Source organism: Mytilus californianus, unplaced genomic scaffold, assembly GCF_021869535.1.
Source record: "Mytilus californianus isolate M0D057914Y unplaced genomic scaffold, xbMytCali1.0.p SCAF_4, whole genome shotgun sequence".
NCBI lineage: Eukaryota > Metazoa > Mollusca > Bivalvia > Mytilida > Mytilidae > Mytilus > Mytilus californianus.
In genome coordinates this window covers 61,009,438-61,032,558 of record NW_026262690.1, presented here as the reverse complement: position 1 = coordinate 61,032,558, position 23,121 = coordinate 61,009,438, and the positions used below count along the sequence as shown (strand labels likewise).

Sequence of the window (23,121 nt, the reverse complement as noted above, 5' to 3'; positions counted from 1 at the left end):
TTAACATCATAAATCTTGCCAAAGTTGGAAACGCGTGTGTCTTACGTCACCATGATCACCACTATGAATTGGTGTTTAACAACATTGACTACCCATGAGGGTCTCGCTCGGTAGGCACCATGATCAAAGGCTCACAGTGACATAACACATTTATATATGATTTTTTTCCGAGACAAGTACCTATGTCTTAAAGGGGAATTAGCAGCATGTTCACCGATTTGACTCAAATTCTCATATTTGATTTATAACATACTAAAACGTATATTCAAATAACAAAAAATCCTGAAATAAACAATTAACAATACATGTACTCGATAATATATATCAGCATTCCTAACGCGAAAACGCGAAAATGCAAAAAGGGGAAAACGCGAAAAGGCGAAATGGCCTTAACCGGCCACCATAGGAACATCAAATTCCATAAATATATATGAACAAAACTCGATACAAGTTGAAATTTCAATAAATAAAACGGACGCTTCCATATAGATGTGATGAAGTGTCATGGAATAGGAATTCCTTTATAAAATTAGTTTTAAAAGCAAGAAATATTTTGGAATATTGTTTACACTGAAAGAAATACTACATTGTTTGTTCCTCACGGAATAAAGGATAACGATTTTTTGTTCCTACGGGAAGAGATATCATAGCATTGCACTTATATAACTTAGTTTCCAGAGGAACTTCAAATACATACGTTAACAGGTTACTTTCAAATTATCCTAGTTGTCCTTGGTAAATCATAAATAGAAATTTTACATTTCCTAAGTACAATATTTCAAATTTAAAAGGAAGATACCAGATGTTAAAGGCGTTTTTTTTTGTTTTTTGTATAGGCAAAGATTTCATGTTGCTGTTGCATCCTCCCCCAAGAGAGACATTCCCTAGAGATTTTGAAGAAGGTAATGGAGAAAGACCTACAGCTATGGGATATTATACCAGAATGTTGGATACAAATCCACAAGTTGTCCTGGAGTGGGAGGCTTACGTATACCACTGGTACAATGAAGTCCCCGGACCCCCATTTTTAGTTGAAGAACTGATGGAGTATGGTTATCCAAAAGTTGTACTTTAATCAATATCATTCCTGGTTTAAAGTAGAATTTTAAAGCTTGTCCTTTTTGTTTTGTAATAACAGCATAATATAATCTATTTGAAGTATTTTAATAACGACAATTAAATGCATTTCTAAAAATTATTAACCTTATTCTTTCAGTGAATGTTTACTTGTTTTTGTTTAAATGTCTTTTTGATCGAGTTAAGTCATTTCTATTGATATTTTATAGTGTGACTTTTTATGTTGCAATGTTACACTACTCAGTGTATCAGGTTAGGGTGAAGGTTGGCGCCTGTTAAAACGTTTAAACCCGTTGCAGTTTTATGCAACTGTCCTAAGTCAGGAGCCTATTGTTCAGTGGTTGTCGTTTGTTGGTGTGGTTCATAGGTGTTTCTCGTTTTTTATATAGATTAGACCGTTGGTTTTCCTGTTTGAATTGTTCTACACTAATCATTGTGGGGCCCTTTTATAGCTTGCTGTTCGGTGTGAGCCAAGGCACTTTGTTGAAGGCCGTACTTTGACCTATAATTGTTAACTTTTTATACATTATGACTTTGATGGAAAGTTGTCTCATTGGCACTCATACCACATTTTCGTATTTATTTGTATATACGCGCGTGTCCAACAATCGCAAAGCACAAATATTCACAATGGTCGTCTATGTATGTGTGTGTGCACGCGTTTTAATCTTTTTACCATAAAAAAAAGAAATGCGCTAACGCTTCTTCTGTAAAAAGTAAGGGAAATCTACATAAACGCCAATAAGAATGCAACCCAACAATAATTAACCAACATAAATGCATACACATCTCAGTACAGTCTTAAACGGTGAAAAGCTCTAAATGGAACCGAACATCAAGTGGTGAATAAATTGAAGAAAAATTACCAATTACATGTATCTGACACTGACACCAAACTTTCCAGAAAAGCAACAACACGAAAAGACATATTTCTAAATCGTTACGTACATGTCCTTAAAAACACTAGTTCTAAAGTGACAACCGGAGCGCAGTGTAAATAATCTTTTAGTGTCAACCTTTTACACCGAATTAAACTACATATACATAAAGATGGTATTAATTTTTGGAATATAACTTTTTCTTTCATGTTTTTGTTTAAATTTTTAACACCCCACTGATTATTTTCTACACCTGAACAATAATTTGAGAGGTGACCAGAAATTGATGGTGACCTTCTCATTCTGTTTATTTCACCACAGTAAAGATAAATGAGTCTTCTAAGCTTACGACACGACTGTGCACTATACGAGACTTATTGAGGTTCCGCATACTACAGAACTTGCGACAGGACTGGTGCTAATTAAATTGAAGACAGGTATAACAAATTTCCCGTGTATTTGTTTCACGTATAGGGACATTCCAAATCATAGAGAGATGTTAAATCTACTGGATTTGGAATAAACTCGGAATACATAATGGTTCAAACGATTTTCAAACAATTTGACACATATTTTTTAAATACATTTGTTGTTAAGCGCTTCACATTGTGCTGAAGACAATGTTGATATGATAATATTGCATCTACGAACACCATCATAATAACCAAATTGATTTAACTTTTATCTGAAGGACAATCAACAGCTTTACCTCCGACAAAATTTATGTTTCGGGTAAAGACCACTTAATGTCCTCACTCAGATAATTTGGTGATAAAGACTCAAAATCTGCCTTTTTTTAAATGAAAATTACAAAGTATAAGACATTCTCATGGAATTAAATTTGTCCAGAAATGCGCCAAAATTGTGTCTCGTTTAAGGTGGTACCCAACACCTTGACTAATATTAATTTGGCTCGTTTAATTTTCATAAAAATTTGACAAAATGTTTACTTTGACCCTTTGACAAAAATATAAAAATTTCAAAAAATTTGAACCAACCACTTTATCAGAAAAATTTCATTGGTTATATAGCAGTTTGACAAACACTAATTTTGATCATTGAGAAGCTTAGTATTTCCTTAACAATACAACGTAATTAAAACGTTTAGCTGATTTTTACAGAGTTATCTCCCTGTAGTGTTAGGTACCACCTTAAAACCTTGAAATCCAAAAATATTAAAGCTGTGATACTGTTAATTTTAGTAAAAATTTAAAGGTTATCCGATAAATATGAAATAAATTTAACTGCAATTTGTCCAACCTCCCTGCTATTCATAAAACCAGGTTATTTTCAAACGACTTTTGTATATTTATGCCTCGAATGAGCATGTTTGATTTACCACTGGATACCAATGATTAACTGTATTTTACACCCATATTCCTAAAATATGTTAAACTTGAAACACGATTATTCTATGTTTACTCTATCATGATCAAGGTTATAGGCTGAGTGAAATAATCCAAATTCAATCAAATAAAGCGTACTTATAATGCCAAACTCCCTTTATAATTTGACATTCATTAGTATTTATATTTTCCCGCCCTTCAAGGCTTACGAGTTATCTCTCGTTTAGCGTGATCTTTCCCGAAATATTTTTTTCGAAAGCTATATAAAAAAATCCATCAGACAGAAATTTGTAATGTAAGAAAAAAATCTGATTTTTTGTATTATTGCATTTGTTTCCTTTTAGATGTTTGATGAGTATGAATCTGCCGGTGTTTAATTGAGTTACCCATTACTAAAATATATTCAATGGCAAAACATGAATTATGAATAGCAAAACAGTAAATTCGCAGTAATGATATAAGCCCATGGCATGGAACTAATTACATTGTCATGATCGATATTAACATGCCAATGTAGTTTGCACACAAACGAACCAACAATGTTTATATTTTTTATATGTATGAGCTTAGTCTTTTTCAGTTATAACAAAATGTAAAACGATTCAGATATATTTAAAAACAAGAAAACAAATATTTTAAACTAAGGCTGTATTATGTGACTGCAAAAAAAACAGTTACACAATGAACTATTAGGAATCAAAGTACAAGAAAATGAAAGTTAAGATACAATCAGGACACGTTGTGTTCCCATCAGTAATGGACAAAGATGAAAATCAAGGGACAAAACATAATGGCCTAAAAAATTCAGTCATAGAGACAAAACACAACGGCTAAAAGAAAATAAAAAAAAACTATGTTTAAGACCCCACCAGACCCCAAATCCCCATCCAAAAACACAAAAAAACAAAAACAAAAACAAAAACAAAAACTAAACATATAAAGAACAAAACAAACCCAAACCAAACATTTTTTAAATATAACAAGAAGACAATGACTACCTATAAAGCACAGTCTCATTGGCTTTGGACATGTACATGAAGTACGTAATAGGATGGGATCATACAGTTGTCAACACTCAAACCTCCATGATACATTTAATTATGCTCTATAACTGATCAAAATTAGCGTTAGTAGTAGCAACAAAAAAAACCCAAAGATCTTTGAACAATGATGTACTGGTAAACGTTTTAAGATTGAACAATGATGTACTGGTAAACGTTTTAAGATTGAACAATGATGTACTGGTAAACGTTTTAAGATTGAACAATGATGTACTGGTAAACGTTTTAAGATTGAACAATGATGTACTGGTAAACGTTTTAAGATTGAACAATGATGTACTGGTAAACGTTTTAAGATTGAACAATGATGTACTGGTAAACGTTTTAAGATTGAACAAAAATGACATCACTACCTTGTAAAAGAAATATTAATAGTATAATCTGGTGGTTGATATTTTTTGTATGAATTCAATTAAAACTTAAGCAATAAATTAGTACCACCGTGTTCGCCCTGATTTAAGAGTTGTTTCCAATAAATATATGTATAACACAAAAGAAAAAAATACAACTAAATGTTATTCAAGACGATTGTTCATACACGATCACTTGATAAAGAGAACAGAAAACAGAGTGAATAAATTTTTAACGTAAATTGACGGCGTGCACAAAGTTGACGGCAACTGTTAAATGCGCTTTTAAAAGTAATTTATACAACCGTGTTAAACATATATTTTAAATGGGAAGTTTCTTTTATAATAAAATGATTAAAGCTAGCCATTAAAATCCACATTATTAGAAAGGTTATCAAAATTAAATCTATAAAGTATGAAACGAACATGGAGAAAACGGCAAAAATATGGGAAACTTTTAACATTAAATAAGCATAAAATAGAGTTTTCGACCTGAAATTTGTACAAATTAAACGTATTTTCCTGCATTTTCGTACAATAGAATTTTTCGGATTCGGACTATAACGTCATACGAACTTCACCTAAAAAAAATTAAAACTGCCATGGTGGATGCGTTTGGAATGTAGTTCGTTATGTGTAAGAAGTAGTAATTTGGAAGGATTAAAATTAGAAAATTGAAGAATCGGTAAAAAAATATGTACTTGCCATTTTCTTTTTTCGAAATGACTTGATATTCCAAATGTGCATAACAAGAGGTTTAAAAAAATCAGCATAATATGAATGATTCGATAGTCCAGGCTGAACGCCTGAATTTTTTTAATGTCCAGCTATTATGTTACAGTTTAAAGAAATGATGTTTTAACGCTATTTTCTGAATAGGGTCCACGGCATAGTCGCTTATTATTTCCATTACACTGCTCTTAGCATATATTTTTTTAGATTTCCAGAATGTGCATTTGCTGTGCTTTGTTGTTCGAAAAAAAGAAATATGTTGAACGTTTATGTTTAAAATTATGTAATAAACTAAGTGTCCAGTGTTTTTGTTATGCTTTTGTTTTCTGGGGGGAAAATGCCGACGTTGTAAATGATTTTAGTAATTTGACGACGTTACGTTCGTGGACTCACACTTCTATGCTTGCTTTTCACATGATAGAAATATAACACTGTATCGAAGCACAACTTATGAGTTAAATGGGCTTTTTTTTCAAGACGGCACCATTTCCATAAATTTTCATCAAAAGTAAAGTTTTTCCTGACTTAGGACAGACACACATAATGTGGCGGGGTTAAACCTCTTTGACGGGCACACCAACCCTCTCTTAACCTGGGACAGTAGTGTAACGGCACAACAAAAGAAACAAACTATAAAAATCAGTTAAAAAGGGATCGATACAAAGCACAAAAAAACAACTGACAAAAACACAAAAGACACAAAGTACAGATTTGAGAGTACTCGCAGTTACTGAAAGCTAGCTCAATGCCAATAACAACTTCCAATGGATTTAGTATAAAGAGAAAAATATGACCTTGTGTAATACCAAAATATAGGTATGTGTGTGCCTGACCAAAGCCAGGAACCTATGGCCTTTTTTAATATTCTATGTGTTTTTTTTATTTTGGTTCATTGATATGTTTCGGATTTTAGTGTGGCGTCTATTTTCGCTGGACTAGTATGCATTATTGTTTAGGGCCAGCTGAAGCCCGCCTCCGGGTGCGGGATTTTCTCGCTGTGTTGAAGACCCATTGGTGGCATTGAGCTGTTTTCTGCTCTTTGGTCGTGTTGTTGTCTCTTTGACACATTCCCCGTTTCAATTCTAAATAGTTTGTAGAAACGTGAATGTACACATGTGTATAACAATAACTTTTAGTTTGGTTTTAATTTATCGGGAACAAGATTAATATTTATACCGATAAAACAATATTTAAAGATATGATAACAGTGTTGAATCGCTTATCTTTTAGAATATATTTATTTTGAAAACAAAATAGATCGTATCTAAATTTACGGGCTCGGTGAACAACGTCATAGTAAAAACTAGGATGTGCTATCCCGTTTGTAACCAGTTTTCTTTGGGCACAGCCAAACTTCCGCACTAAATCTTTGTATATGTGGAAGAATTTAGTTAAGGTTTTAAGAAATTTGTGGTAACGAAATCCTAGACTTAATACTTTACCAGTAATAACCTCTGGATCTAATATTGGTGCATAATGTAAATCAATAATTTCTATATCAAATTGCAGTTTATTAGAGACATTTAAACACGTCCTAATTATTTGAAAGATTTTTCACATATTATTCATAATGAATTAGTCTGCTTCTAAATAAGACATGTAATACTGTCTGCTTTACATAAAGATACACTTTTGATTAATGATATTAACTGATGTTACATAATGAAAGGTCATCAATTATTCCAACTTAGGAAACGAAAATAATCATGCGGACTCGCATTGAACGCTTAAAGTGCACGTTTAATCTCCAAATCAATGAGCCTGTATACTATATATATCTATGATATCTATGTGTGGTATAATGTCTATAACCAAGGATTTGTATAGTCTCACTATACAAATCCTTGCTATAACTTTGCACCAATGATCTTTCAAAAATGCATATGCATAAAACTGTTGTTTTCCGAACCATTTTGGCCTATTCAAGCCAAAACTGACTTAACATATCGCCAGGGAAGGTTTGATATCCCCAATGATGCTGAGCATCACTCTATCACAATGTAACATAACGACGCGTGCAAAACCTTTTTTCATTTAGGATGCACAGCGGGGTCGTCAGATGTAAACTTATGAAAACGAGACTAATCTAGTATCATTTTGAAGTAGGCATCAAAGGACACATGTATTTTCTGTATATAGTACTCACAGCCTGCACTGAGAAATGCAGAGAAGATAAAAAATCTACGTATTCATTACTATACCGTAATCTGAGATTTTTAAACAGAGAACTCCACTCAAGCTGATATTGTTGATATATAATATGGATTAATATATTCTATGGGACCATAAAATTGCATTGAATTATTAAATATTAACTACACTGCTGTGAAAAGTTGTAATATTTCATGAAATTGGATATTTTTTTTTATCATTTGAAAGATTCAAATTACCAAACGTGTAAGTTTATTACTTCCTTCAATTTGTAAAAGAATTAAGTTAATATGATTCCATGCCATATACAACATATCATTGCCAGAAAAAAGTTTTAACCCAATTGAGTTTCCAAGCAATGTAGTCAGTTGTTATTGAGTATTGGACACAACAATGTATAGTATATAACAGCAAAATCAATGGAAAATATTTCGGGATACAACATTGCCAGCCTCACTGCCCCAAAAATCAAAAATCAAGTAGAACATAGTTATCCAGTTCATAAAAGAGATTAAATTGTATTGAATCGGAATATTTTTCATAAGATAAATTTATTAAGCAGCACCAAGTCTGCCCCTATGTTTCTGATCAAATTAAAAGTGACTATTGTAATGTTTTTAATACAGTAATTTGCAATGTTGGAGGCTTATTTAGAAAAAAAAATATCAGTCATTGTAAATTCATAGTTAGCAAATTGTTCCAATGACACCACAAAACTAAAAAGACGCTATGTATTGTCTATGAGTTGGTTTGTCTATAAGTAGCCCCAATCAAATGAGTGTACTAGTATACGATTTATAAACCTTTTTAATCTGGCTCCGTTATAAAACCAAAAACAAAATTTCCACAATGAAAGATTTAACACAAAAAATGTGATCCTAACATGCTAAAAGATCTGTTTATTTGCATGCTGGCCAAAATATTTATACAAAAAATTCGTTAAAAGTACCTAATTTTACACTTCATTACACAAAAATACTGATTAAAACATGAAAATAAAATTTGTTCACCTAAAATATATTGCCTAAACACATTGCACATCGCTTTTCTCAGACTGCATATAGGTGATTATACCAAATCTGTTGCAGATTCACTGACTGATATATATTAGACTGGAAAACATAGTTTATTTATTGGTAGAGGGCTTTATATTAGCGTTCCGTGACGTGACTGCCAGTATACTCCTAGATCGGTACTTTGTGTCTTTTGTCATTTTTTGGGTGCTTATTTCGATTTGACGGGTGAATTTAAAAAAAAAAAGAGATGTGGTTAGGTTGCCAATAAGACAACTACCCACCAGAGACCAAATGACGTAGATGTTAGCAACTTTAAGGTACCGTACGGCCTTCAACAATGCGCAAAACCCATAACGCATATCTAGCTATAAAAGGCCCGACATGACAAAATGCAAAACAATTCAAATGATAAAACCTATGGCCGGATTTATATAAAAAAAAAAAAAAAACAAAAACAACAAACGAAAAACAATTTATGATATATAGAGACAAACGACAGCCACTGAATTACAGGCTCCCGACTTGGAACAGGCACATACAAAATGTGGCTGGGTTAAACATGTTTGTAGGCGCGCACCCTCTTTTAACCTTTGGTGGAAAGTAACAGCACTCATAAGGACAAACTTGGGAAAAAAACCCAATTGAAAAGGGCTCTATTCATTATATCGAAAAAAAAACTATCAACAAAAACACCAAAGACACGCAGCAACGGTCTGAGCGTACTCGCATGTCACTGAAAGCTAGTTCAAAAGTCCATACTAACTAATAATCATGTATCAAAGACAATATATCAATCAGTTCACATTAAACGGATTTTAGATTTTAGACGTCAAAAAAAGTTAGGAAAACATGACCTTATGCCATGCCAAAATATAAGTATCGATCGCGACTTTATGTAGAACCGTAAGTGTTAATAACTGTATAGCAATACCTATTTAGTTATGTTTTAATGTATTGTTAACAAAATTAATGTTAAAACCGATAAAACAATATTCAATTATCTTATTACAGTGTTAAACTGATAACCTTTTAGAAGAAGTTTATTCAAAAGATTGATAAGTTTACATGGATCGTATCTAAATTTACGGACTCTATGTGATACCCCGTTAGTGATAAGTTTTCTGCCGGTACAACCAAACTTCCAAACCAAACATTTGTATCTCATAGAGAATTTAGTAAAGGTTTTAGATAATTTGTTGTAACGAAATCCCTGCCTTAATAATTTACCAGTATACATAGATTAAGTTCATTGAAATCTATAACGTCACTACAGACACGGACATGGCGAACGAGTTGGAGATATATAAACACCGTAAGATAGGACCAAATGAACATCACCGTAAAAAATTAACAATAGGGAACGAAAAATCATCTTTTTTTCTGAAATTTTAGTAAAGAGTTTCTCGTGATACTGAGATTCACATTAGTTGCTTCATTTAATTGAATTGACCTAACAACTTGAACAGTTGTGGACGACGCTGACGCCGATGTGGACACAGGAAACAACATGCCGCCGATTTGTCGCTTCATGACTTTGTCAAAGGCAAGACAAATATATAATATAAAAAAATATAAAAAAAAAAGAAACCGTGGCAATACAATTGAAATTTCTATCTTCATTCATTAAAGCGAAATCTGAAATTGTCTTAAATAGAAATAAATTAATTCTTATGCATTTTGTAACATCATATGGGATCTTTTGAAGTCAAAATTAAGTATCGAGGTAAAAATGACCCTTAAATCTCTTAAACTTAGCCGTAAGATTCAAAGATACCCTCATGTGTCACGTTATCGACTTTTTTTAAAAATCCAAGTCTAATGTTAACAGTTTCTTCGAACCACATTTCTTAATTTCTTAATATACAATTATATAGCTTACATTATCTGATTAAATAAATGTTTTACAATTTATCAATATATGAATGAACACTATACACGATTTCACACCAAACAAGAAGTTTTCATAAATAATACATGAAATAGCGGAACCACAATGCGTTAAAACTACATATTTGATAAGAATCAACTGATTAAAAAGATAATGTTACCGATATACTCAAATGAAATCCTCATACGTTGACGGCAATTTTGGTTACACTGATAACAGGTATATATCAAAGTAAGAATTACATTTTCTGTGAAGCCTTCATTCAAAAGGCATTCATGCATTTCGCTAAGTCTTGATGACAAGAAAACCACCGAAGCAGTATTCAAAAATTAGTTATACTGTTGCATATGGGAAACCTATGTTTATTGAAACGTGTTTCAATAATGATCGACCATTTCACGATCAAAATGTTGCAGTGTATTATATAAACTTAGCTTCTGCGGTAGTTATAATACGAAAAATCGCGACACTAGTATCTCCAAAGCGTACACGACATTAGTAGCTCTACAGCATACACGACACTAGTAGCTATACAGAGTACACGCTACTAGTAGCTCTACAGCAAACACGACACTACACTAGCTCTAAAACGTACACGACACTAGTAGCTCTACAACGTACACGACACAACATTAGTAGCACTAGAGCGTACACGAGACTACACAAGTAGCTGTACAGCGTTCACGACACTAGTAGCTCTACAGCGTACACGCCACTAGTAGCTCTTAAGCGTTCACGACACTACACCAGTAGCTAAAGAGCGTACACGACACTAGTAGCTCTACAACGTACACGACACAACATTAATATCACTAGAACGTACACGAGACTACACAAGTAGCTGTACAGCCTACATGACACTAGTAGCTCTACAGTATACACGACATTAGTAGCTCTACAGCGTACACGTCACTTGAAGCTGTAGACCGTACTCGACACTAGTAGCTCTAGAGTGTATACGACACTAGTAGCTCTAGAGCGCACACGACGATAGTATTTTTACAGCGTACACGACACTAGTAGCTATAGAGCGTACAGGACACTAGTAGCTCTAGAGCGTACATGACACTAGTAGCTATAGTCGTACACGACACTAGAAGCTCTACAGCGTACACGATACTAATAGCTCTACAACGTACACCACACTAATAGTTCTACAGCATACACGATACTAGCAGCTCTACAGAGTACAAGACACTGGTAGCTCTATAGCGTACACGACACAAGTAGTTCTATAGCGTACACGATACTAGTAGTTCTAGAGCAAACACGACACTAGTACCTCTAGAGCGTACACGACACCAGTAGCTCTTCATCGTACACGATATGTAAACCTTATCCGTATCTCTTTTCTTAAATTGATAAAAATTTAGTAATATAAACCCCACCAAAAACTGCGAGTGAGCTCAGGTACCGGAAGGATAAACAGATCATGTATAACGTGTGGCACCAGTCATGTTGCTCATGGCAAGTACACATTTTGTGAAATGTCTCATTCGATGAGGTCACATTCGAGGAAAACAGGACGGGATTGTGGCATCGACAATTAGAACGTTTCGTAACGGACAACCAAACCATGATGGCGTCTATAAAACTTTCGAAGGAATGACTTCAACCAAGCCACTAGGAATCCTTGGTTCAATAGCTTTCTTGTAATCAGCTCCACACTTTAAAGGATTGGAATGCAATTTGTTTTCAAAAATTATCTTCAACAGCAATATGAAGCGTTAACTTGAGTACCTTGTGTTATATTTAAGGAATGACTGTAATATTTTTTCTGTCTATGAAGAAATAACATCAAAAATATGGTGCACACTGAATAACCCGCGTAGCGAGTTATTTTAAAGTGTGCACCACATTTTTTATGTTATTTCGAATAGACAGAAAAAATATTACAGTCATTTCTTATAATTTAATTATAAATTCCATTTTAAACCGGAGTAAACCATTGAAAAACGTTGATGACGTCACGGTCACATGACAAAATTATGTCTATGAGCTGATAAACAAAACAACGTCAGCCAATCAGAAGACGCGTTACATCCAAAATTAAATTATTAAGGTATATATAGGAATTTTTTTTTCTGAGACAAGTGCCTGTGTTTTTCATGTTGAAATTGGGCAATGGTTTTTTAAATTTTCTTTGGGTATAACTTTTTTGTTATGTAAAATTATACTTTATGTTTATTTCATTATAAACTAGAGACAATTCTGATTCCAGTCATTTCTAGTTGTGTACAAGTATTTTTATTTAATACCACCACTTAGGGTTCACTTATACATCAAGCATAGTCCCTCAAAATATGACTCTATAGAAAAAAACTGTTGATTGCACCATTTATGAATTTTCAGAATCAGTGTGAATTATTTCGATTCTAATAGGACAAATACGGTAATTTAAAACCGAGCGTGGGTATGCCGTGTGTGTGGCTATTATGCCCCCTGTTAGATAAAGCTAATCTATAGCTTGCATAAATTATTTCTTAAAAAATCGCTAGAAAAAATGTGTTTAATTCTTTTAATTGTCATTACTCAACCCCAACATTTGCCATGTTTAATTTACATTTTTTTCTCGTAAGCTACCGTCAAATCCACAGTTGTTGTTGTTGACTTGCTAAAATCAGTAAATGTACGAATAATGCAGAATTTCGCGGAATTTTGTTTTATTTTGATTTTGTACATTTTCCCGAGCTCTAATGCATTAATTCTTTTTGTTATACATCATCATAAGAATAAAGGTTCTGTTTTCTTTAATTGTAATTTTTAACACAGCGAAATCGGCATAGCGTTTGCACATAGGTTACGATATATGTGGATTTACGTGGGAGGTATATTGTAAAAGCCGTTATTATGTATATCTCTGATATATCGAGAATTTTATCACGGTGTTGTTTACAAAGCTAAAGAAGCACGTCATATTAGAATCAACCTTTCATATGAACTGGAAGTGACATTTTGTAATCCGGATGCAGCAAATTAACTCTCATATTAGAAGTGAAAATATATGGAAACCACATATTTTTCGAATCAGTGTAATGAAAAAGAGGGGCGAAAGATATCAAAGGGATTATCAAACTCATCGAAAACGAACTTACAAAACCATTATAAAAAAAGACCAACAGGCAAAAACAGCGTACAAACCACAACATAGTAAACAAGTTAAGATTGAGCAACACGAATCCCACCAAAAACCGGGATAAAGCTATCATATGACACCGGAAGAGGCATTTTATACACCGGAAGTAGCCAATTATCTCCCTTATATCAAGCAAGAGTATATAGAAACCATATATTTTCGAATCGGTGTAATGAAAGCTATCATATGACATTATATATATAGAAAAGTATCAAATTATCTCCATTTTTTAATAGGGAAGTATATAGAAACAATATATTTTTGGATTCAGATTTCACCTGAAGTGACTATTTATGTAAGATTTTTGATTTACGAAAGTTACTGTTTTGTAATTAAAAAGAAAAATTTGCTTATCTGAACAAAAGTTGATTTGAACCTTGAATATCAAATTGTGAGGTGGAAAGACCTTGATTTTTTCTCTGAACAATTGGTTTTTTAATTATAATCCAATTTGTTAAACTGTCACATTATAGAATTTAGAAAGTATTGGTATAAAACGGCACTTAAAAACAGTATGACAAAATAACCAACATACGATTATATAACAACAGTGTAGGTGTGTGTAACCTTAGGAATATGTGTAGACTTGAGAAAGATGATGGAGTCGAGAGTACCTGACATTCATAATTTAATTCATTAGAGAGAGTAAACATATTCATTCAGAATTACAGTAACAGTATTGCGTGTCAGTCTAATCAAGGAGATCCGAATATAACATCCTTCGTCTAATAAATAATTAGTTAGTTAAACTTTTTTTATGTTACATTATCCTTTTGTAGTCCATTATTCGTGGCCCTCATATCAAAGCATTTTCACTGTTAGATCACATTTTTTTAAATATTATATTACTACTAAATTTGATACTGACACCCACATAAAAGTATCCAAAAATAGAAATAAGTAATAAATACTTCTGATAGAAAATATTAAAAAAAACATTTGTTTTATCTTAAAATAGAAAAAAAACATGAACGCAAAAGCTCACGTTAATTCATGATACTACGAAACACTCTATATAAAAATATGATTACCAATGAGACAAATTTCCACAAGAGACCAATCTGAATGGAAGTTAGTAACTAGAGGGCACGGTACTGTCTCTTATTGAGGAAAACCCGTACTGCATAGTAAGTTATAAGATGCACACAGACATAAAAAATGTTAAACAATTCAAACGAGATAACTTTTTGGAAAGGTTATACTTGTTACATTGTAAACACTCAAATCAATCGCCAATATATTTTAACAAATTTCCGGACAGACCTTACCTCATCAATAGGTAATAGAGGTTTCAAAATAACTTTTAATCTCTTGGCATTCGGAAGAGCACACACTATTGACATGTTTACCTTAGGAAGGTATCCTTTCTGTTGTTCTTGGTTATGCTAATTATCCCACTGGGCCCACTGGGAGCCGATTCAAGAAATATAGGTTACGTATTTAAAAAAACCTTTAAAACTTAAAGCTCTTGACAAGTGAGCACTTCCTATTATGTCAATATCTTTAAAGGAATATATTTTCAGGTCCTAAATTTTGGACTCTAGCAAACATGGTGGCGGGTTCTTCAGAAACACATGTCATAAGCAAAGACATTGGAATCGTTGGTGAATTAATGGTGTGTCCGATATGTAGGCGACAGTCGTCTTATTGTGTTATCAATAAGACCTACCACGATACAACGAATTTCAGGCAGGTTTAATTTATTTTACTCCGCGTCCTTCGGTCTCAGGAGTCGGTTTCACAAAAAAACTTACGACTAAGATTGATCGTAAGTATACTGAACTGTTCATGACTTACGATCAATCTTAGTCGTATTTTTTTTTTGTGAAACCGACTCCTGGATATTTGTCTCATTGAAAATCGAACCACATCTCCTTATTTTTATTTTTTAAGTCACAGTTAATAGTCCATGAATTTATGTTTACATATAGGACAAGTCACAAACAACTTTATTGCCTACATTTGTTTACAGCTCCGAATTTGACGATCTTTTTTCAATTATAACATATATTAATCATACATTGGCCATTTTTTGTTTACAGTCTTTTTTTTTTACATGTTGACAGTGAATTCAAATAAGATATCCGGAGTTCTTAAATGTGAAACCAACGATAGCACACACTTCAGAGGGAGGTAGCAATTTATTTCAAAATAATTTCATATACGACAAACTTGAACTACAGCTTGTATTAAGGTGAGTTTTCTAGTTGTAGATAAAGGACATTTCATTATTTATAACTTTTTAAAAGCTCTAGATGCTGTTTTCTTTTCTTTTTTTTAAATATATTGTTAACTTGACAAACAATTTTGTCTACATCATTTATTTCAAAATACTCCAAACACTCTAGGAATTTAAAATCAATATATGGTATTAATGAAAGAATTTCAGAGCTGTACTCAATGGAGTTTTATAAACAAACAGGCAAAAATTTGTTGTAAATACATTGTCTTAAAGTTTTGACTGTTTATATATGTTTAATATGTTCTAACGTATTAGACATTTTGATGTTTTCTCTTCTCTTATGATTTAGTGTGCATCCCCTCTCAGTAGCAACAGAAGATGAAAGCAAAGTTTTCATCAACTTTCACAGCATAATTCCCACTTTCCACCCGATGTCTGTCTGTGTGCTTTTTGTACGGGATGGGGGTTGCTTTCTCTATCAAGTTCAACCCGCCTGTGCAAGGGAAGGGTTGGGTTTTTGGATTGGGTAAATGTTGTATGTGTATATCACTAATAAATCAGATGCAAAGAAAACTTCATGAAAACAAAATAAACTTTATTAGTATTCGAACAAAAGATACAGAGTTATCTAGCAAACAGCAAGTACAAGCTTCATTTCTTATTGTATCCAATATTGGTAAATAAAAATTTTATGTAACCTTCACTTTGTTACGTATCTAAATGATATAATCAGCAACTAAGAAATAGTCTTTCTGTAACATTTAATTGCTAATGCATGATGTGGATGATCAAAAGTAGAGTAGTTCATAATACCTTTTCTATATATAAGTGATACAAATCTTTTCGGTTAATATATTGAGTCACAGAGATAGAATTTCAAGGTAACACAATCCAATTCCGTATAAAGAATTTTTTTTTGTGTCATAATTTTCTACAAAATATTTAAATCAAATAAGTTGAATAATCTGTTTCTTTACAATTATTGTTCTGATGCCAAACTGATCCTATAATTGAGACAAAAAGAAAAAGAAAGACAAAGATCGCTTTATGATAGATTGAAAATGTAGTAACCCTTTAGTCATGGTAATGAAGAGAAAAAACTGATATTGATAGCGATTGCACATTCATTTTTACTATTAAGCTTTCGCGCTTGATTTTAACAGCATATAGTCTTTCGTTCGAACGAATCAAGTAATTATTTGTGATAATCGCTCTGATCTCAAACAGTTAATTCGTTGAACTATCAGTATTCGATTTGAAGTAACTAAAAATTGCATCGTTTATCAATTTCCAAATTTGATGTAGACATCAGAAATTAAAATCTTCCATAAACAGTGAGCAAAGAAGTTTTCACTTGTTGTTGTAGGTATTCACATGTTTATTTTAGTTGATGAAAATGACATCTACTTGCAAGAGTTGTTCTAATGATGTAGATAGTATACGAATGAGCAATTACTAGTTTACGATAAGTTAACATGTGATCGTGAACAAAACTAAAACAATAAGGGTGAAAAATCCGCAGAACTTCTAAAATATTAGATAAATCATCATTAAAATCAATCGAAAGGAAAACTTTTTGAAATGTTTCTCTCAAAATTTATGTATGATAGCAAATTTTATTGGATGGCAAACGTAATATTTTCGTTGCCATAAATTAATTACGAACCTACGCGTTTAAATACATAATCTTGATTTGCATTCTTAACAGCTTAGAATTATGTCCCCCTGGAATATTTCAACTGGAATTCGATACACTTATTCAATTCCATTTCTTGTTGAAAACTCTAGAGGATGTCCAAATTGATATTTGACGGCAATCTGTCCATAGCACTCGTGTAAACGTCACCAATAATAAAAGTTATCTGTAAACCGCACAAACAAATTGTGGAAGAAAACGGCACTTTATGTAATGAATTACAAACTTCATTAATCATCTACTCTGATATCCAACTATTAAGATACTTATTTTTTATACCTATATGGTCTTTATCCATTTCACTTCAAAGGCAGTTACTCTTTAGAATATATAAAACCATAAAAATTACCACAACTACAAAAGGTTTTAAATTGTATTACTTATCCTATTTGAGATTGTCAAAGCATATGTCATAATGTTTTAACAATGGTGTGCCAAAAATCAGCAAGAATGATTTTCGCTGACAATGAAAAAGATTGTAAAATTAGCACTAACAATTTGATCGTCTGTTCTGTAAATCAAACACTTTAAAATTCCAATGTCTTGATTTGTATCAAAAATACTAACAGAATCAGTTCATTTTAGTAAAGAGAATGAAGTAAAGGAACTTCAACAGAATAATTCTTACAACAACTTTATAGAAAAAAGTAATTTTAACGTGAGTGTAATCGACCGTTTGGTTGATATCATTAACACTTTTACATTTCAACAATTCAGCTTAAACTAACTCATTAAATTCACTCGGAATGTGAAGATTATTTCCTTAACCTTTATCATTTTTTCTTATCCAATATCACACTATTTTGTTTTTTAACAAAATAAATATATTTTAGATGCATTTTAAACTTTATTGTTACAAAATATGTTTTTCTGAAGATCATTTTGAATAATATATGGCATTTAATGTGACGTCATCATTACGTCACACTTGTAGACCACCTTCAATCAGCCTGTTCAGCATGAATTGTACATCGAACCATTCTTCCTGAGGCATTCCCATTTTCAACAATGGCCTTTCGTCTCCAGTCAGTACCGCCATAAAAGCTTCATGAAGATTTTCTTCTGATTGTGGGTCCATTCCAACCATAAGTTTCACCTCTTCCAAATCTGACGACACTATTCAGAAATAAATTTAAAAAAAATGTCAAGGATGATTATAATGTTAGAAAAGTACCACTCTGTGCATGATTATACATAGAAATTTGCATGTTAAAATAATGTCATTTATTACAAAAATGTAATAAAAGGTTTTCTTTGATATTGAAAGTCTTATAACTCTGAAAAATGTTTTATCTAATTGACTATGTATTAATTTGGCAAATTGTTCTCTTATACGTCACGTATTAAGTCAACAATTGCTATAATATAGAAAGAACAATTTTGAGATTATATTTATTTTGTCTAGCTAATTCAAATCTATCTGCCTGTGTAAATAAAAGGAATATGAAACGAAAACACAACTTATGAGATTAGTTATATTCTGGTCATGTATCCGTCAGATAAATAACTATATTATGAAAACTTCGGCAAAATACGGAAAGAAATCTATAACTCGTTTCAATTTCCATTTTTATTAATATCACATTTCTGATAATAACAAATTCTGATAGAATTATACAAGATAAAATATAGTTTGTCGTGGTTTTAGCATAAAAACATATGTTTTATACCTCATTATTATATCAAATTAAAAATATACAATGTGGTATTATTTTGCTGTTCTGAATTAGCGATCACCAAATTGAATACTGGATAATATGAACATAAAGAAATTGCCAAACAAAATAGTCTTTTGGAAATGTTCTATCTCTAAGATTTGATAATGAAAAAAAATCCTATGAATATTTATGTTTTAATATATCTTTATTCTAATTCGGCAATGTTCCATTAATCGGTATGTACATATCAGTTATATGCCAGTGTTTCGCTAAGTAAACTTTAGGCAGTTTTTCGTGCCATTTGCTTAGCTATATATAGTTTGATGCTCCAAGAAGTTTTCCCAGCCGGTATGTTATGTGCGTACTTGAAGAATTTTGTGTAAAAAAAAACACAGTATCACCCTAAGTAATTCAAGCAGTACAATAAACTTCACATAAAACGAATCCGATTTTTCTTAATTTCTTACAAAATATTTACCAACTAGGCTATGAGCTACTAATTCTGGTGAGGCTCCATTAAATAATGCAGGGATTATCCAATGCTCGTTTTTGATTAGAAAATCCTCCAGATCTCCTATTGAAGGTCTTTTTTCTATAATGCAAATAATTAATCATTGCGATATTATCTAAAACATCTTGCTTTAAACATACAAACTCACTTGTTTTGAACTAGTTCTAATTCTAAAATTTGTATTTTTCAGGTAATGCTTCTGGCCCACGACTGTCTTACCAAACTTATCTTTTCCATAGGGAAATAATGAAATCATTTTTAGAGACTTAAGTTCCAATAGGTAGTGAATCGACATTAATATCTCCATCCAACACATGTTGTGCCTTTACTAAGTCAGGTTTTCTGAACCATGTGTTGTTCGTGTTTGTTTGTATTAGTTTGTATGTCTGTTTTTTCCGGGGGAGTCGTTGTTGATTATTTTTTATGTATTATTAGATGATATTAGTCATCCCTAGTCACCCCTATAATGTTAGGATGGATAAATGTTTTTAGTGTAGCAGGAAATCTTCCTGCTATAATCAGGACTGGGATTTTGATTTGATTTATTTGCTCTGCTTATAGAAACACCAACTGTTATGTGTTCAAAAGCATCTGAATTCACCATAGTTTTTGGTTTGCATCAAGTTTCTTGATATCAACTTTTTTGTGTAAGGTTAGTGTTTTCATGACAATTTAAAATTTTTATTGTGTTTTCTCCTTCGTTCATGGTAATGTCTCTCAGGCACTTGTCTCTGAAATTTTTTTCCCTATATACCTTAATAGAACATATTTTTTTCAGAGACAAGTGCCTAAGTGTTGTCGCTCCTTCATTGACTTATGATGTTTACTTTGACTGCCCCTTAGAGGCAGTTTTGCTTTGACTGTCCCTTAGAAGCATTTTTGCTTAGATGGGCTCTTAGCACCTTTTTGTTTTGATTGGTCATCAGTATCATTCAAGTTTGCTTTGCAAGACCCTATCATCATTTTTCCTTTGATCGACCCTAGTATCAATTTTGCTTTGGTAGCGCGTTAGTAGCATTTTTGCTTTGTTTTATTCTTAGCACCTTTTTGTTTCGATTTGCCATCAGTATCATTTTTGCTTTGCTTGGCCATGGCATCATTTTTGCTTTGATCGACCCTTGTATTAATTTTGCTTTGATTGTCACTAGTATTTTTTATTATTTGCCATAAGTATCATTTATTCGCTTGTCTGATATCCCAAATCGGATTTTGATGTGCAAGTCAACAAGGTCACAATCCGCGAGAAGACATGTTACCCTCCCGAAGACATTATTCTGGCTCTGAGTCGACAAAATTTAGCAAATACTAATTCGCAAAGGGTACACTTGTTACTCGGTACTGCCTTGGAATCGTAGGAAGGCAGATGTATGAATAGTAGGAGATGCTTACCCTGTCGTCTTATCTTTGAGTAGTAGGAGATGCTCACCCTGTCGTCTTATCTTTGAGTAGTAGGAGATGCTTATCCTGTCGTCTTATCTTTGAGTTCCGTCTATTTAAAGGGTTCGTCACTCACATGAAAGTCTATGTATATTATATTTTATTCGAAATCGGTATACTATCTTCATTATAAAGTCTGTGGTTTGACGTAGCCGAGGATCAAACCAACGACCTCTTACACTCAAAGCGAGCACATTACCATGAGACCACCTGGATGATATTCACTTTTAAGTTCGAGTAGTGCCCGGTTGACATAAGAAGTGATAATAGATTGTAATAGTTTTAAAAACTTACTAGCATTACATAAAGCTGGACTTTCATCGAACCCATCAGGACATTGCGGAATAGAATCACACACTTGTTCTAAAGCTATACATGTTGGTGACGATCGACAAAGAAATGGTTTATCTTCTTCGCAAGGGTTACCTGAAAAGGAAAAAATTGTAAAAATGTGTTTGTATACAAAGAGAAGAAGAGCAGACAGATAAACACGTGTTCTCGTGAATATCATATCTTCTTCCGAAAGCATTTCAAGTCATAATCAAATAACATGTGTAATAATACATAAGATAATTGTATAAGTAAAACGTGCATTTTCAGGTCTTTTTTTAAACGTTGGCCAAAACCTTTGAATAAAATCTTAAAAGTACTTAAAAAACAGACAACTCAACAATTCTTCATTAAAATGGGAATATATGGCATTAAAATGACATGATACAATATGCAAAAATGCATCAAGTTCTCCTTAGAATTTTTTGTGTCATAAGTGTAATAATTACTTGAAGGAAACTATACTTTTTAAGGTCAATGTTGACCCCTTTTTGAACTGTATCCTTTTGTCTTAGCATGTTTATTCATTCATAGAAAACATATCTGATATTCTATAATGCCTGATCTTAATAGTTTTCTCTTTTATAAGAGAAACCCATGAAGTTAATTGAAAGATTATTATCAGAATTTTAAATGTTTATCCTACTTTTTAAGACATAAGAATAAGTTCGTTTGGTAATATGAAATGAAAATCTGGCTTCTTTTCAATTCACTTATATAAGCCCCAGATTAAAAAGATTTTTTTTTCACAGTTATTCCTGATGATGAATGGGGATTAATTTCTGAAATGAAATGGCGTATGGGAATTCATTCTGTCCCTTGTTTGACGGATTAGAAGGTTTTATAAACTAGTCTATTAATTTTCAGAGAAAAACCATACAGTTGTTGATGTGTCGTGGAATGTATCGAGGAATCAATTTGACAAGATTATTAGTTTTACAACGTTAAACATTATTACTAAGAGGATAAGAAGAACCAATAATGGAGGAAAACAACAAGCAACTGGAACTCTCTTAATTGTTACTTTGTAATATTATAGAAGTGATAAAATCGATTAAGCTGTAATGAGTTCTTGCAATTTCCAGAGCTCTGTGTGTGTGAGAGAGAGAGAGAGAGAGAGAGAGAGAGAGAGAGAGAGAGAGAGAGAGAGAACAAATATATGTTATGCTATGAACATATCATTTATCAAATGAAGAAGAAAGCATGGCTTTCTAGTGTATATTAAAATCTAAGTCAATTTCTGAGATATGATTTAAACTAAAAAAAAACAACGAGTTTTTGAAATAGTGCTATAAACAAATTTTGAAAAATGTCTCTTTCTTTCTAAATTTTTATAAATTCTGCAACAAACTTTCGCAACTTATACTGTGTTTTGTACGTTTAAAGAAACCAAATACAGAATGAGATGATACCACTTTAGACGAATCAAAACAATCTTACCAATGACATAAAATATTATTGATAAACACAATGTTTAATCTTGCTTAGGAAAAACTTTGCTCTCAATGATGTTTATCATCCATAAAAATCTTTAATTGATGTCAAAGAGCAAATCGCTAATATCGTAAAAAATCAGAAATGAGTAAGTTAAACATATATGAATAATCTTCCATATATTCCCTTCTGTCTTGAGTCAAAGGCTGGGAATGTAAAAGTAAACAAAATCTAAGTA

General features: G+C 32.3%; 1 protein-coding gene across 3 annotated transcripts in view; it reads right to left on the bottom strand.

The window, feature by feature from the left end:
* Positions 1 to 16,391: 16,391 nt before the first annotated feature.
* Positions 16,392 to 23,121, bottom strand: part of LOC127698585 (neuropeptide prohormone-4-like) — a 52,115-nt gene continuing 45,385 nt past the window's right edge. For all 3 annotated transcript variants that reach the window (XM_052202100.1, XM_052202101.1, XM_052202102.1), the window contains exons 3-5: positions 21,414 to 21,545; positions 19,650 to 19,763; positions 16,392 to 18,629 (exon numbers count right to left, since the gene is read on the bottom strand). In XM_052202100.1, coding sequence (XP_052058060.1) covers positions 18,436 to 18,629; positions 19,650 to 19,763; positions 21,414 to 21,545 — 440 coding nt within the window. In that variant the 3' untranslated portion in view covers positions 16,392 to 18,435. The remainder of the gene's footprint in view (positions 18,630 to 19,649; positions 19,764 to 21,413; positions 21,546 to 23,121) is intronic.